General features: G+C 39.2%; 1 protein-coding gene across 1 annotated transcript; it reads left to right on the plus strand.

The window, feature by feature from the left end:
* Positions 1 to 1,060: 1,060 nt before the first annotated feature.
* LOC142469011 (uncharacterized) lies at positions 1,061 to 2,736 on the plus strand. Its single transcript, XM_075575814.1, has 2 exons — positions 1,061 to 1,227; positions 1,593 to 2,736. The coding sequence occupies exons 1-2, from the start codon at positions 1,131 to 1,133 to the stop codon at positions 2,663 to 2,665; spliced, it is 1,170 nt and encodes a 389-aa protein (XP_075431929.1). The 5' UTR covers positions 1,061 to 1,130; the 3' UTR covers positions 2,666 to 2,736.
* The last annotated feature ends 11,028 nt before the right edge of the window (positions 2,737 to 13,764 follow it).

The following is a 13,764-nucleotide window of genomic DNA, read 5'->3' on the forward strand; positions in this document are numbered from 1 at the left end:
TTGCTGCAGTGGAAGCAATTGATGGTGGGCGAAGATGGGGAACAACAGGGTAGTACACATGTGTAACACATGTTAATCAGAAATTATTACTAGCTACAGGTACAGAATATAAATATGTAGAATATTACTGTGTATTTTATTTAATTTACTCCGACAAACATGACATTACTGCCTATTTTAAGCATGCATCAAATATATTGCATGCAACGGCCTACAAACATCACTTGCACTAACACATCTATAGTTGTTTATGAAAAGGTCCATTTTTGCTTTAAGTCATATACAGACAGCATAATGAGGCACACGTATCATATTTTATGTCATTGTTTTCATAACTTAAAAACTGCACACGACTATTTAGCTCATCTACCATTGTGTTAAAGCAGCTGCAATTAATATCTCATCACAGCATACACTTCAACAGAGGGGGTGGGGTTCAGCACACACACTAATTACAGCCTCATTTTAGGGTCAACTTAGTTCACACCATTTTCACCTGTTTCAAGTAATTGAAAGGTGTGGCTGATTAGGCTTTTTGGGGAAGGGAATACCGTTCTTACAACCTGACTAGCACAACTGAAGTTAATCACACTCATTTGAAAGCTTCACTTTAGCTACTAAATGCCCCAACAACTCATTACTTATCAAAGCGTATGTCACACATTAGTTCACTCATATCTATAGTTGAACTACTACTATCAACGACACATTATCACACACTGCATGTGTTGTCTTGTTGAGTCACAGCCACATTCAGGTGTGCCACATCTTATATTAATGTACCACACATATCCTCTACCAAAAACAACACTTTTTGCAATATGACCACCTTCATGATAACCATTGTGAATGGTCATCTCATGATAGTTATGATATCACTACACAACATATGATTTTTATGTTCAAATTTTATCTATTTATCCTCACGCATTACTGCAGAAACATAGTATGTTTTATGTTAGGGAACTCAAAAGTTCTAAGTACACAGGCATGTACATTGTTATTACAACTATTTATGTTCACTTTCACACACACATTTTGGGTTAAGGAACTGATGCTGTTACGTACTCATAAATACAGAACATACAATAACTGTTTGTTCAATATTTACACATGTAAATGTAAAACTTATGTTATTGTTATATATAGTTGCCCCTGAAGGACATGTGTCACCTGAGAGGGAACAAGTGTCTTCACCTGGGTCAGCCAGCTCAACACACCTAGAAGGTGAGTGTATCAGTTGGTGGCCATATAATATGTGCTCTTCTATATGTTATGTTGTCATGTTCATTAATTGTTTTGCACATGTTCTTTAAATACGATTACTTAGTGTATGTGAAAATGAAGTGTAAGGCAACATGTATTGTGTTAGTGATGTTAACTATCATGTAGGAGTTGTGAGTTTACAGCAAGTTTTCATTCACTCATATTTCATACTGAGTCCAAACATTATTCTTAAGTCAAGGTAGTTTTTAATGTGAGGTTATAAAACGTATGGAAACATGTTAGTTGTTTCTTTTGACACAGTAGAATTACATAGTAACACAGCAGAGATTAACATGCCATTTAATAATGTGTACATTTATTTGTAGAACATGATGAAGAGGATTATGATGATGATGATGATGATGATGATGATGATGATGCCGCCGCCGCCGCCATAGACACACAAATACAAGCAAGTGACCATGAAGAGGTTCCAATTGAAACTGTTTTACCGCCAAAACGTCCAGCAAATACCACATATGATGCAATTGTAGCTTCTGAGGGAAAAATTGTGGAAGCAGAAAATCGTCGCCATTCTGACCTGATGACAGTGCTGGAAAGGATGATTGCACTGCAGGAAGAAACAGTTTCACAATTGGCACATCTCCACAGAGTCTTCATTGAAGTGCCTAAACAGTTGCAAAAAATCAACACCTCATTCGAAGCATTAGTTGTTCAGCAAACACAAGCTAATTACTGGAGAATGACTAATGTACCACAATTCAACACCTCACAGGCAGGATCTGTTCATGCAGGTCAGTTTTCACCACATTCATCTGATATTCATTCACCAGGCCCAAATGTTACCGGTCAAGTAGCAGACATTGCTGTGCAGGTTCCTGATGACATCCTACCGCTGCCATCTGTACAAATTCAGCAGCAGACACCTACAAAGGAGGCGACAAAAACAAAACAAGACACACATGAAACAGACCAACCATCACTTGTGCAGTGTCTACCAACTTGCTCACATGTGTCAGTGGGCACAAGCCCTGTCCGTGAACAGTCAGTACCCAAAAGCCCTGTAGGTGAGTCACTGCCCAAAAGCCCTGTAGGTGAATCGCTGCCCAAAAGCCCTGTAGGTGAATCGCTGCCCAAAAGCCCTGTAGGTGAATCACTGCCCAAAAGCCCTGTAGGTGAGTCACTGGCCACAAGCCCTGTAGGTGAACAGTCACTACCCAAAAGCCCTGTAGGTGAGTCACTGCCCAAAAGCCCTGTAGGTGAATCACTGCCCAAAAGCCCTGTAGGTGAGTCACTGGCCACAAGCCCTGCCCGTGAAGTGCCAGAGGCCACTCAAAGTGGCTCTGTTGTGCCTAAAGTTGGTGGCAAAAGAAAAAGGAAAATTCAAGAGACAACAAGCAGGCCTGTTACTCGCTCGCAAAAGGAACAAAAAAAATAAATGTTATAATTCTCAAAATATGTCTTTGGCCTTGTTTTGTTGACTTCAGATTATCTAATTACTATTGTATGTATGCTGAAGACTGTGTTGTTTCCAAACTTTCAAGTATGTTCTTGTACACGTGAAGTTTTGGAAATGTTAACACTCCTAATTAATGAATAGTGTTATAAATATTTATGTTTTAATCGTCTGTTCAGTAATGGTCCACCAGGAGCCAGTTGCTAAGTTTAGAGAAGCTGCCATTGACTTTGCAGCAAAACATTGCATTTGGGTGTGTTAATTGATGTAATCATTGCATGTGCATATTATTTTCATGCAATTATAAAAGCACCTATTTAACTGCAAACATCTTTCTTGTACGTGTACAGCAGGATTTTGTGTTAAATATTACTTACCTTTGGTGGCCATTGTAATGTTGTCCTTTAATCATTTATGTGTTCTTGTTTCAAGAACATCTCTGAATTTATACTAAAATATATGTAGTATGTATTGATATATGCACACACACACACACACAGACACACACTGTGTGTGTGTGTGTGTGTGTGTGTGTGTGTGTGTGTATATAGTACTATCTAAACTGGTATAGATGTATTTACAAAAAACATACACTTCATGCTTCCTTGTGAAAACACACTATTTTAATAATACAGGCCTAATGTTTGACAACTATACTAAGTGTGAGCCTCTAACATTATTGGGTGCAAACAAATGTTTATTACTTAATTCACTCATGTTTATCACCATTTAAATAGGTTTCATACAAGGCCTACTTACTGCCATCAATATGTTGTGTGTACTCCTGCAATATAAAAAAAAATAAAAAATTTTTTTTATATATATATATATATACATATACATATATATATACATATATACATATATATATATATATATATATATACACACACACACACACACACACACACACACACACACTATACATATAGTACAATATACACTTTATATATATATATATATATATATATATATTTTTATGAGAGAGATATATTTATATATATATAGATACACACGTATTTAAACTCATGCAGACAGGTAGTTAACCAGAATTTCAAATACACACAGAAATGTATGTGGGAAAAAAACATTTCATTTTGCAGGTGTGTGTATTTACTGATATGGCTATCTAAGCACTATTTTCACACAGTGCTCTTTGTTATTTTTCTAGAAAACTCAATGTTACTGAAATAAAAGTGTAGGAATGTTTTCACAAACGAGATAAAAAAATGATACATGTTTTTCCCACATTCGCCTATCACTAACCACTAAAGTTAAACCAATTAAAAGGACACATCCAATTGGCGTTTGAAATAAGGAGTAAAAGTAGTTACTTTTGTTGACCTTGAAAACGAAATACAGGAATTTGTTAGCCATTGAGCAGAATCATTTTGATGAGCAAAGAACACAGAACTGCACACATCTTTTGTGCTACTCTGACATGGCTGATGAATTCGTTAACCATATGAATCCCCTCTTAGGTTATAAGTACATGGTTTCAGAAGCAATTTTGAACAGTCGCGGACACAAAGCAAGCACACGCCAAATCTATGATTTGATTCGAGCTAAATATCCTTATTACCAAGACCGTAGGCATGCGCGGAATTTTAATTCCTCAATAAGATTCACTTTATCAACTAATGACTTTTTTGAACGTGTGCAGGATAAGCTAGAACACACCTATGGTTTCTGGAAGATTGCAAAGGAAAAGCATTTTACCCTGAAAGAGGGCACATATATTGTTGTGAAAGGCATATTTATTCCTAATGCCAATAGCAATGGATCCGCTACTACTGTTCCGTGTGAATCGATACCTGCTGCAATATCTGCACCCTCCATTCCTGAAACCCACATTGTACAACAACAAAAGTACTATGATTATGTACCAAGCCTTTCAGCTGAAAATGCATTGGAATGGGAACCCGAAGAAATGAACCTACCTCCCGACCAATTGTTTGAAGAAAGCAGTGGCGATTCCTATGAGCGCTTCATGGAGGAGATGTGTGTCATACTGGATTCAGCGGGTGGGTCAAGCGTGGATGAAAATGCCTTGCATTTCTGGAGCGAGCAGTTGCAGCCAGACGAAGAGTTAATTCTAGAAGAATGGTAAATATAACAACCGTTATGCGTTGACTGTGCGTTTAAATGTTTTTTTTTTTTTTTTTTAACCACCATTTTCCCTTTCAATGCGTGGATACAGCGTAACATTGCAGACTGCATAACATGTAGCGATCACAAAGAAATTGTTGCCGAATACAATATAGTATAACCTGAAAGAGTAGTACACATTGCTGACGGAATAAATATACGTACTTTCCTATCCCTTTAACCATATTAGCAACATTTTAACATAACTCTAACACATACCTGTTTTGTTATCATGCAACATTTAAAAGCGGGTCCCCCACGTATGACGTGGGACCCTTGTCATGGCCCAAGGCGTCCTTAAAAAGGATTACGGATGTAAGTCCCGCCCCCAAGCGACGTGCGCGCCTCAAAGCCTATTGGCTGTCATGTTTTGTTATAGTAACGGTAACTGCAGTGTGTCATGTGTGCGGCTCAGTGTTTGTAGGCGTCAACTGGGCGTTAGCCGAATGTTAATTGAGTGGGAGGAGTGTTAGCGTGCGTTTCACGCTGGTTTAACATGACGTCACACGTATTGCATTTGCGCATTGTGTTATCGGCCGTCCTTTCTGTCCAAACACGTCTGTTTAAAAAGAATACAGATGTACTCGTTTAGAACGAATGTAGTTTCGTATTCATTGTATTTGAAATAAAGATTTTATGTTTAATGGTATTTTCAAGATGTATTGAACGCACAACGTACGCTTTGTTTTGCGCATGCGCTAACAGTTAGTGCAGCCAAGCGTGAAGTGCGTGCGCACACTAAGATGTGCGCGCACATTTTTCAGTATACAGGCAACGTTCACATCATATACATAGTTATGCCTGCTACAAATTTAAAGAAACATTACATACTGATGTACACTTGTACTTCTAACATATAAGTGAGTGACGTGTGTATGTACACAATCATATAGAGCTGTGTAATGCGTTGTCACGGATACATATATAGTAAGGTGCCATATTTGACCATCATGTGTTTGCTGTATTTCAGAGATGTCGGGGAATATACAATCGGATCAATGTATGATTTCAGAAGAGTCTACCTTTATATGAGATGATTGTGAGGAGGAGCCACCGACTACTATACTACATATGGAACTAATTTTATATTGCTTGCAGCGCTTATTAACAAACAATAAAAAATGTGATACCCTTATGCCTATATTGCATAAGCACTTAATTAACATAATGATGTTGCAAAATAGTGCCTCATGAATTTTTATTGAGTGTTCTTTAATGACTACTATCATTTTATGGCATGGTGTGTTTTATATATGGTGTGTTTTATATATAACAACCATTCCCACTCTGCTAACACATTTGTGAATTCTATTGTGTAATGGAACGTATGACTGTCGAAACTATGTAACAATAATAATAAGAATAATAATAATAATTATAATATGAGCATGTTCATGTATAGCGCTGCTAGTTGTACACAGCGCTTTACAGGCTGAGGTCCCTGGCCCGTGGAACTTACAATTTATTTTTTGCCGCCTGAGGCACAGGGAGATAAAGTGACTTGCCCAAGGTCACAAGGAGCCGACACCGGGAATTGAACCAGACTCCCCTGCTTCAAAATCTCAGTGCCAGTGTGTGTCTTTACTCACTGAGCCACTCCTTCTCCCAATGTAAAGGACACTTACAACCAACTAGCCATTTCTTGTTAAAAATCTCTTGTTACATGGGTATGTTGATAAAATGGTTTGGGACAGTAGCAAATAATGTTATTGGCCAGATGTTGTGGTCCCCTACAATGCATGATGTTCTGATTATGACATCAACATCATGTAATGAAGTACGTTTCTGTGTATATTTCATTAACCTAACTAACTATAGTTTACTGTGTTTATTAAACGTTCTAAAAATACATAGTATAGTCAATATGATGATATAAGCTACCATAATAAAGCTGGTGTTATCATTTGTCGGTGTTATACATGGATCCTACACAAATTGATACAGACACAAACAGTTGTGTTACAAAGTGTGTCTATGCTAATGTGCACGTGATTGACGTTACAATTGTGAGAATACTTGATAATTAACATCATGATAATGATGAAGTGACGTGATTTATATTCCAAAAATATTACCAACATTGTCATATTGGTAAATTATAAATGCTAAATGACAGTAACATTAGCGACAAATTTGTCTTCTCTGTTAACAGTTTAACACTTGGTACATGTAGGACACATCCACACACGTGTGACTTATACATACACATGTCACAAATTTAAATTAATGTTGACTATTAATTCCTAGCATTACAAAACACCAACATTGCTAAATATAAGATGTAGTACGCATTGTTGTGATTGCAGGCATTCATGCATGGAGTTTTATGATCAGTCAATTTCATCCGTGATGAATGATCTCCCGTAAGTAAAGAAATAACTACAGTTATCCCCTTGTCTCCAAACACCTCTATATTACATTAATGGAATTTATAAGGAAACATACATAAAATGTGATGAAATGGGAGTAATCATTTTCTAATACAATGCACATGAAAGCTCAAGAGTAGCTAAATGCATATACATGATACAGAAAGTACATATATGTAACATTTGTGTTTAAACCAATATGTTGGGTTTTTACTACAAATAATTATAGGAAGATTGATGTAGGCACATCTTATGAGAGATGTCAGCAAATATACATACCATGATCAGTCATACTGGAGATATACCTATAATGCAAAGGAACAATATATAAATTGCAAACATTGACATGCCATCTTCAGTACCGTAAACAACACAGCAAAGTGTGTATTTGGTGTTAAATGTGCAACACCATGTATATTTCATGACATTCAAAATGTAAATCAGGCTGGTGTACACATCATATGGATGTACATGTTACACTGCACCAATAACATTGTATGTAAGCATACTAGAAGCATGAATGAGTATGGGCATAATATGTGTATTGTGTTAGCATAAGGAACAACACAATGCTAAAATATTAGTGCTTTGTTACCCCAGTTTTATTCACATACACACAACTAAAGTAAAATTGAAGAGGGATTATATAACCTGTGCAACAATAACATACCGGTGCCACATCCCTTTGTGCACACAGCAGAGAGAAGAAAGGTGTGCAACCCATATTCATCTGTGTCCTACCAGAAGGGTATATAAAAAAACATTATTGTTAAGATAACATAATGTAAGTATAAAAGTAGAACTTGGAACATATATGTTTTTACTTACAAGAAAAAAATGAATTGATGAGATTCTGGCGTGTCTGGCCACCACTGGCTGTTTGTTCATTTTCAGCAGCTACATGGGTGGGATGCTCGTCTACCAAAGGCTCAGCTAGGTCTGATTGTACATTGTGCCTGAGTGCAACATTGTGCAAAATGCAACAGGCAAGGATAATATCAGACACTTTTTGAGGCTTGTATAGAAGAGCCCCACCAGTTCTGTCCAGACACCTAAATCTGGTCTTGAGTAGGCCAAATGTCCTCTCTATAACAGATCTTGTAGATATATGGGCTGCATTGTACCTCTCCTCTGCTTCAGTTTGAGGGTTTAGCACCGGAGTCAAGAGCCACGGCCTAATTCCGTATCCTGAGTCACCTATAATGAATGTAGCACACATAAGCTGACATTAGTGATCAAATTGTACAATGCCAACATTCCTAAATAAAAAAGTGTTTTGTGTTAGAACATGTAAATGTGTACTCACCCAGCAGCCAACCATGTTCAAAATGTCCCTCTTCGAACGCATGGAAGACTGAAGAGTTCCTCAGGATAGAGGAATCGTGACTGGAACCAGGGAATTTGGGTACCACATGCATTATCCTCATCGTCGCATCACATACCACCTGTACATTGAGTGAATGGTAGTGCTTACGATTGCGGTACACATGCTCACTCTGACTAGGTGCAATCAAAGCAACATGTGTGCAATCGATTGCACCCAGCACACATGGTATCCCTGCTATATTATAAAAGCCAGTCCTGACTTCCAGCCACTCTGTCGCCTCTGTAGGAAAATTAATATAATTCCTAGCGCGTCTATTGAGTGCATAGAGAAACTGGGTAAAGGCCCGCGAGAATGTAGATTGCGAGACCCCGCCCACTATGCCCACAGTTGTCTGGTATGACGCGGAAGCAAGATAATGTAATGAGCACAGCATTTTAACAAGCCCAGGGACTGCACGACCTCTGGCTGTGAAAAAATCTAAATCTCCCCTTATCTCCTCATAAAGAGATAAGATTGCTGCTGAACTCAAACGATAGCGACTTACTATCTCCTCCTCACTCATCCCATCTAACACGGTTCTCTCCCTGTACACACGCGGACGAGGCACAACTTGTCTCCTCTGTCTTCTCCTCTGATCTCCTGTCCCTCTACCTGTCCCTCGGCCTGTCCCTCTCCCTGTCCCTGTCGTATCCGCGTGACTGTCCCTGTCACTGTCCCTCGGTGTGTCCCTCCCTTGCCCTATATGATTCTCTTCATCATCAAGCATGTCATAGAAAAGAATGTTCCTCCGTCTCCTAAACAATCTCAACATTTTGAAATGAGTAGCTGTGAATGAGCAGGTAATGGGCGTCCTTTAAATAGGTATGTGATGATGTCAGGTGACATAGTAAAATGCAAGGTGTTACATTAACATAATAAAGTACTTCTGTGGCAAGCTGTGTGCAGTTCTTGTTATAAGTATTTGTTGTGTGTATTCTGCAGGGAATGATGATATTTGGCAATGATGTGACGTGAACCTTTGTAGAAACATTGCTTGCAAATAAATAGTTGCATGTGCAATGCATGTAACACTTGTGAACGCAACAGTCAGTCATGTAATTAGGCAAAAAGGCTGAGATTGACGTGGGAAAAGTTTTGTGTAACATGTGTAATTAGGCATGTTATTGTGACATGTTGACAACAATGAATAGTCGTGTGCATATGCATGCATTTGTGTAATGAGGATAGTTGCTATAGAATGAGTTTACAAGGTGTCCCAATGCTGAATTACTGTACATGTGTGTATAAGTTAGGTTGAAGTGCTTGTAATGCTACGGTTACAATGTAAACATGCAATGTGATTGAGCGTCCAATAAGTGACGTCATGAAAATAGGGAGGACCCAAAACTAGATGTAAACATGAGAAGACAGATGTACATGAACGTTTAAAGATGCGTGTCACATTACAAGCATTGTGTAATGTAAAGGAACATGAATATACGGTGTATGTGTGACATGTGTGACGTGTAACATCATGTAAATAATTGTCGCTCAGTTCAGTAAAATGTGTGATATGATGTGAGGTTCTCCTTTAAGAGTTGAGTATAGTATTTTCCCTTGGCACATCATCACATGATGAGTAATGTGACCCGCAAATGCTGCAAACATGTAAAAGTATAATGTTATGCAAATAATACACGTCAGCTGTGACACAATGCAGGGAATGCCCCCACACTGTAATGCAAATGACGTTTGTATTGTGAGCAATGAAACGTAAACAGTACTATACTGTTATACGTCCCCGCTCCATTGACTCCATTGATGTACAGAAGAGTTTTTTTTTCTAAGTGCCGTTCCGGCAGCCTTAGCGATCGTTCTCCCCTCCAAACTGCCAACTTTAGTTGGCGGGAGAAATTGGCCATAACATCTCAATTTCGTAGTGCCGATCAGGCCCGATAAGCTGTTTTTTTTTTGTTGAATCCAGCCGATTTAAAAAAGTGGCGATCAGTGGCGAAAACAGGCTTATCGGCAGCCGACCGGCCATAACAAAATAATCGGCTCCGAAACCTGGCGAAATCAAGCACTTATCGGCGCTTACTGAATCTCAAACCCAATTTTGCCTATAAAATGGCGATAAATCCCTTATCAACGCTTACTGCATGAGGCCCATACTCCTTTGCGTATGGACCTTGTATTTTTGTTCAATTTATCCAGAAAATGTATATAGAGTGGCCCTATTTGGAGTCTGGCTCACTCTATAACGCTTCGCGTTAACGCGAATTTCCCCAGCAAGGTCATTCAGTCTCTTACTGAGACTGACTTGAACTTCTAAGCTTTGTGACTTGTTTTGCCAATTGCTCCATTTTGCTGTGCGTTAGACAGACCCTTTCCTTGTTCCATTTGGAATAGGACTCCCAGGAACATTAGGGACTGAGATGAAATTAAGTTTAAGTGACTCTTGTGGGAGTTTATTATTCATCCGTGCCGCTCAAGAAACACAATCATAGTTACACAGTAGATGAGATTGAAAAAAGACATGCGTCATCAAGTTCTACCTATGCTAAATTTAGATGACAGATAATTTATCCTATATCTGTACTTACAGTATATTGATCCAGAGGAAGGCAAACAAAAAACCCCAGTGACATATCATCTAATGATATCTCATAAGGGGAAAAATAAGTTCCTTCTTGACTCCAAGAACTGGCAAATCAGATTACTGCCTGGATCAACATTCTTCCCATGTATACTTATTTGGTATATCCCTGTATACCTTCCCTTTCTAAAAAGATGTCAAACTTTTTTTGAACAAATCTATTGCATCTGCCATCACAGTCTCCATGGGTAATGAATTCCACATTATAACTGCCCTTACTGTAAAGAACCCTTTCCTTTGTTGCTGGCGAAATCTCCTTTCCTCCAACCTTAAGGGATGACCGAGAGTCCTTTGTACTGCCCTTGGGATGAATAGTTATTTTGAAAGCTCCTTGTACTGTCCCCGAATATATTTGTATATAGTTATCATATCCCCTCTTAGGCGCTTCTTTTCAATCACTTTCTGTGTATGCTGTATCAAAATATCTCTGCTGAGATTTTATCAGCAGTTTATTTATCTAGGTGAGGATAGATCTCAATTCCTTCTTTTCTGTGTTCAGCGCTTAATTTAACCAACACATTGGTGAAGGTCCTGGGAGAGATTCAAATGGAAGGGTGGTATATTGTTAATGACTTCAGTTTACCACAAATCTGAAATCTTTTTGGTGCTCTTGCGCACTTGGTGTGCATCCTTTTAATCTATTGAGATTAGCCAATATCCGAGTTTCACTTCATGAATTGCGTTGGTCAGAAACACCATCTTGAATTTTGTGATGTGCAGAAAACCTTTACATCCAATACCACCTGTTGTCCAAGGCTTTTGCTTCCGGGGGAAGTTGGCTTTTCGGACATCTGAAATTGATTCTGTCTGGGTTCTTGTAAAAATTCCAGTTTGCACCCCTACGTGACAATTAACAGAACTCAGTTGTCTTTTATGGATTGTGCCCTGCGGTAGTAAATTGAGCTAGTCTTCCTTCAACCACATACTGCAGGGCTCACCTCATTTCATGTGAACTTGCTTCTCCCAAAGGGTTCTCTTACTTGGGGCCATGAAAAAAAAAATACTACTTTGTCCCCCTCTCGGGTTGTCCAGCTAAAAGGCATTCCCGGTCGGTAGGATTTTGCTTCTCTATAAGGCATTCTGTTTTCATGAGGCGGAAATAATTTTCAATTTCTTCTTTCCTATGTAGGGAAGAAAGATACTTTAGCTATTATATTGTCTACTTTTCACCCAAATAGAAATTCACCTTTGTAGGGAAGAGAACAAAAGTTGTTCTTGCAAGTTGAATCTGCTATTGTATTGTATGTCTTTATTTATATAGCGCCATTAATGTACATAGAACTTCACAGTAGGAATACACGGGGCAGACATATAAATAACAGATAATATAAATAATAGGTCATGGGAATAAGTGCTTCAGACACAAAAGTAACATTAGGAAGGAGTCCTTGCTCCGAGGAGCTTACAATCTAATTGGTAGGTAGGGAGAACCTACAGAGACAGTAGGAGGGAGTTCTGGTAAGTGCGTCTGCAGGGGGCCAAGCTTTATGTATCACGTGTCTAGTATTATCCACAGTGCTATTCATATGCTTCTTTAAGCAAGTGTGTCTTAAGGTGGGTCTTAAATGTGGATAGAGAGGGTGCTAGTCGGGTATTGAGGGGAAGGGCATTCCAGAGGTGCGGGGCAGTCAGCGAAAAAGGTTTAAGGCGAGAGAGGGTTTTAGATACAAAGGTTGTAGAAAGAAGACATCCTTGAGAAGAACGCAAGAGTCGGGATGGTGCATAGCGATAAATTAGTGCTGAGATCTAAGGAGGGGCAGAGGAGTGTAAAGCTTTAAAAGTAAGGAGGAGAATTGAGTGTGAGATACGGGATTTGATCGGAAGCCAGGAGAGGGATTTCAGGAGGGGAGATGCGGAGACAGATTTAGGAAAGAGCAGAGCGATTTTGGCAGCAGCGTTAAGGATAGATTGTAAGGGAGACAGGTGAGAGGCAGGAAGGCCGGACAGCAGAAGGTTACAGTAATCAAGACGGGAGAGAATGAGGGCCTGCATCAGAGTTTTAGCAGTCGTGTAACAGAGGAACGGGCGTATCTTTGTGATATTACGGAGGAAAAAGCGATAGGTTTTAGAAACGTTTTGAATGTGAGAGGAGAATGTGAGAGAGGAGTCAAGTGTGACCCCTAAGCAGCATGCTTGGGCTACCGGGTGAATGATCGTACTTCCAACAGTAATGTGGAAGGCAGTAGTATGGCTAGGTTTGGGAGGAAATATAAGGAGCTCTGTTTTTGCCATATTGAGTTTAAGGCGGCGGAGGGTCATCCAGGATGATATAGCAGAGAGACATTCAGAAACTTTGGTTTGTACAGCAGGTGTAAGGTCAGGGGTTGAAAGGTAAATTTGTGTGTCATCAGCATAGAGGTGGTACAGAGAAAAGATAAGAGGTCCCAGGACAGAGCCCTGGGGTACCCCCACAGGGAGATCAGTAGAGGAGGAGGTGTTAACAGAAGAGACACTGAAAGTACTATGGGAGAGGTAAGAGGAGATCCAGGATAGAGCTTTGTTCTGAATACCAAGAGTATGGAGGATGTGAAGAAGAAGAGGGTGGTCCACGGTGTCAAATGCTGCAGAGAGGTAGAGCAATATGAGCATAGTGTAGTGACCT

The sequence above is a fragment of the Ascaphus truei genome, chromosome 1 (genome assembly GCF_040206685.1).
Source record: "Ascaphus truei isolate aAscTru1 chromosome 1, aAscTru1.hap1, whole genome shotgun sequence".
In the NCBI taxonomy this organism is placed as follows: domain Eukaryota; kingdom Metazoa; phylum Chordata; class Amphibia; order Anura; family Ascaphidae; genus Ascaphus; species Ascaphus truei.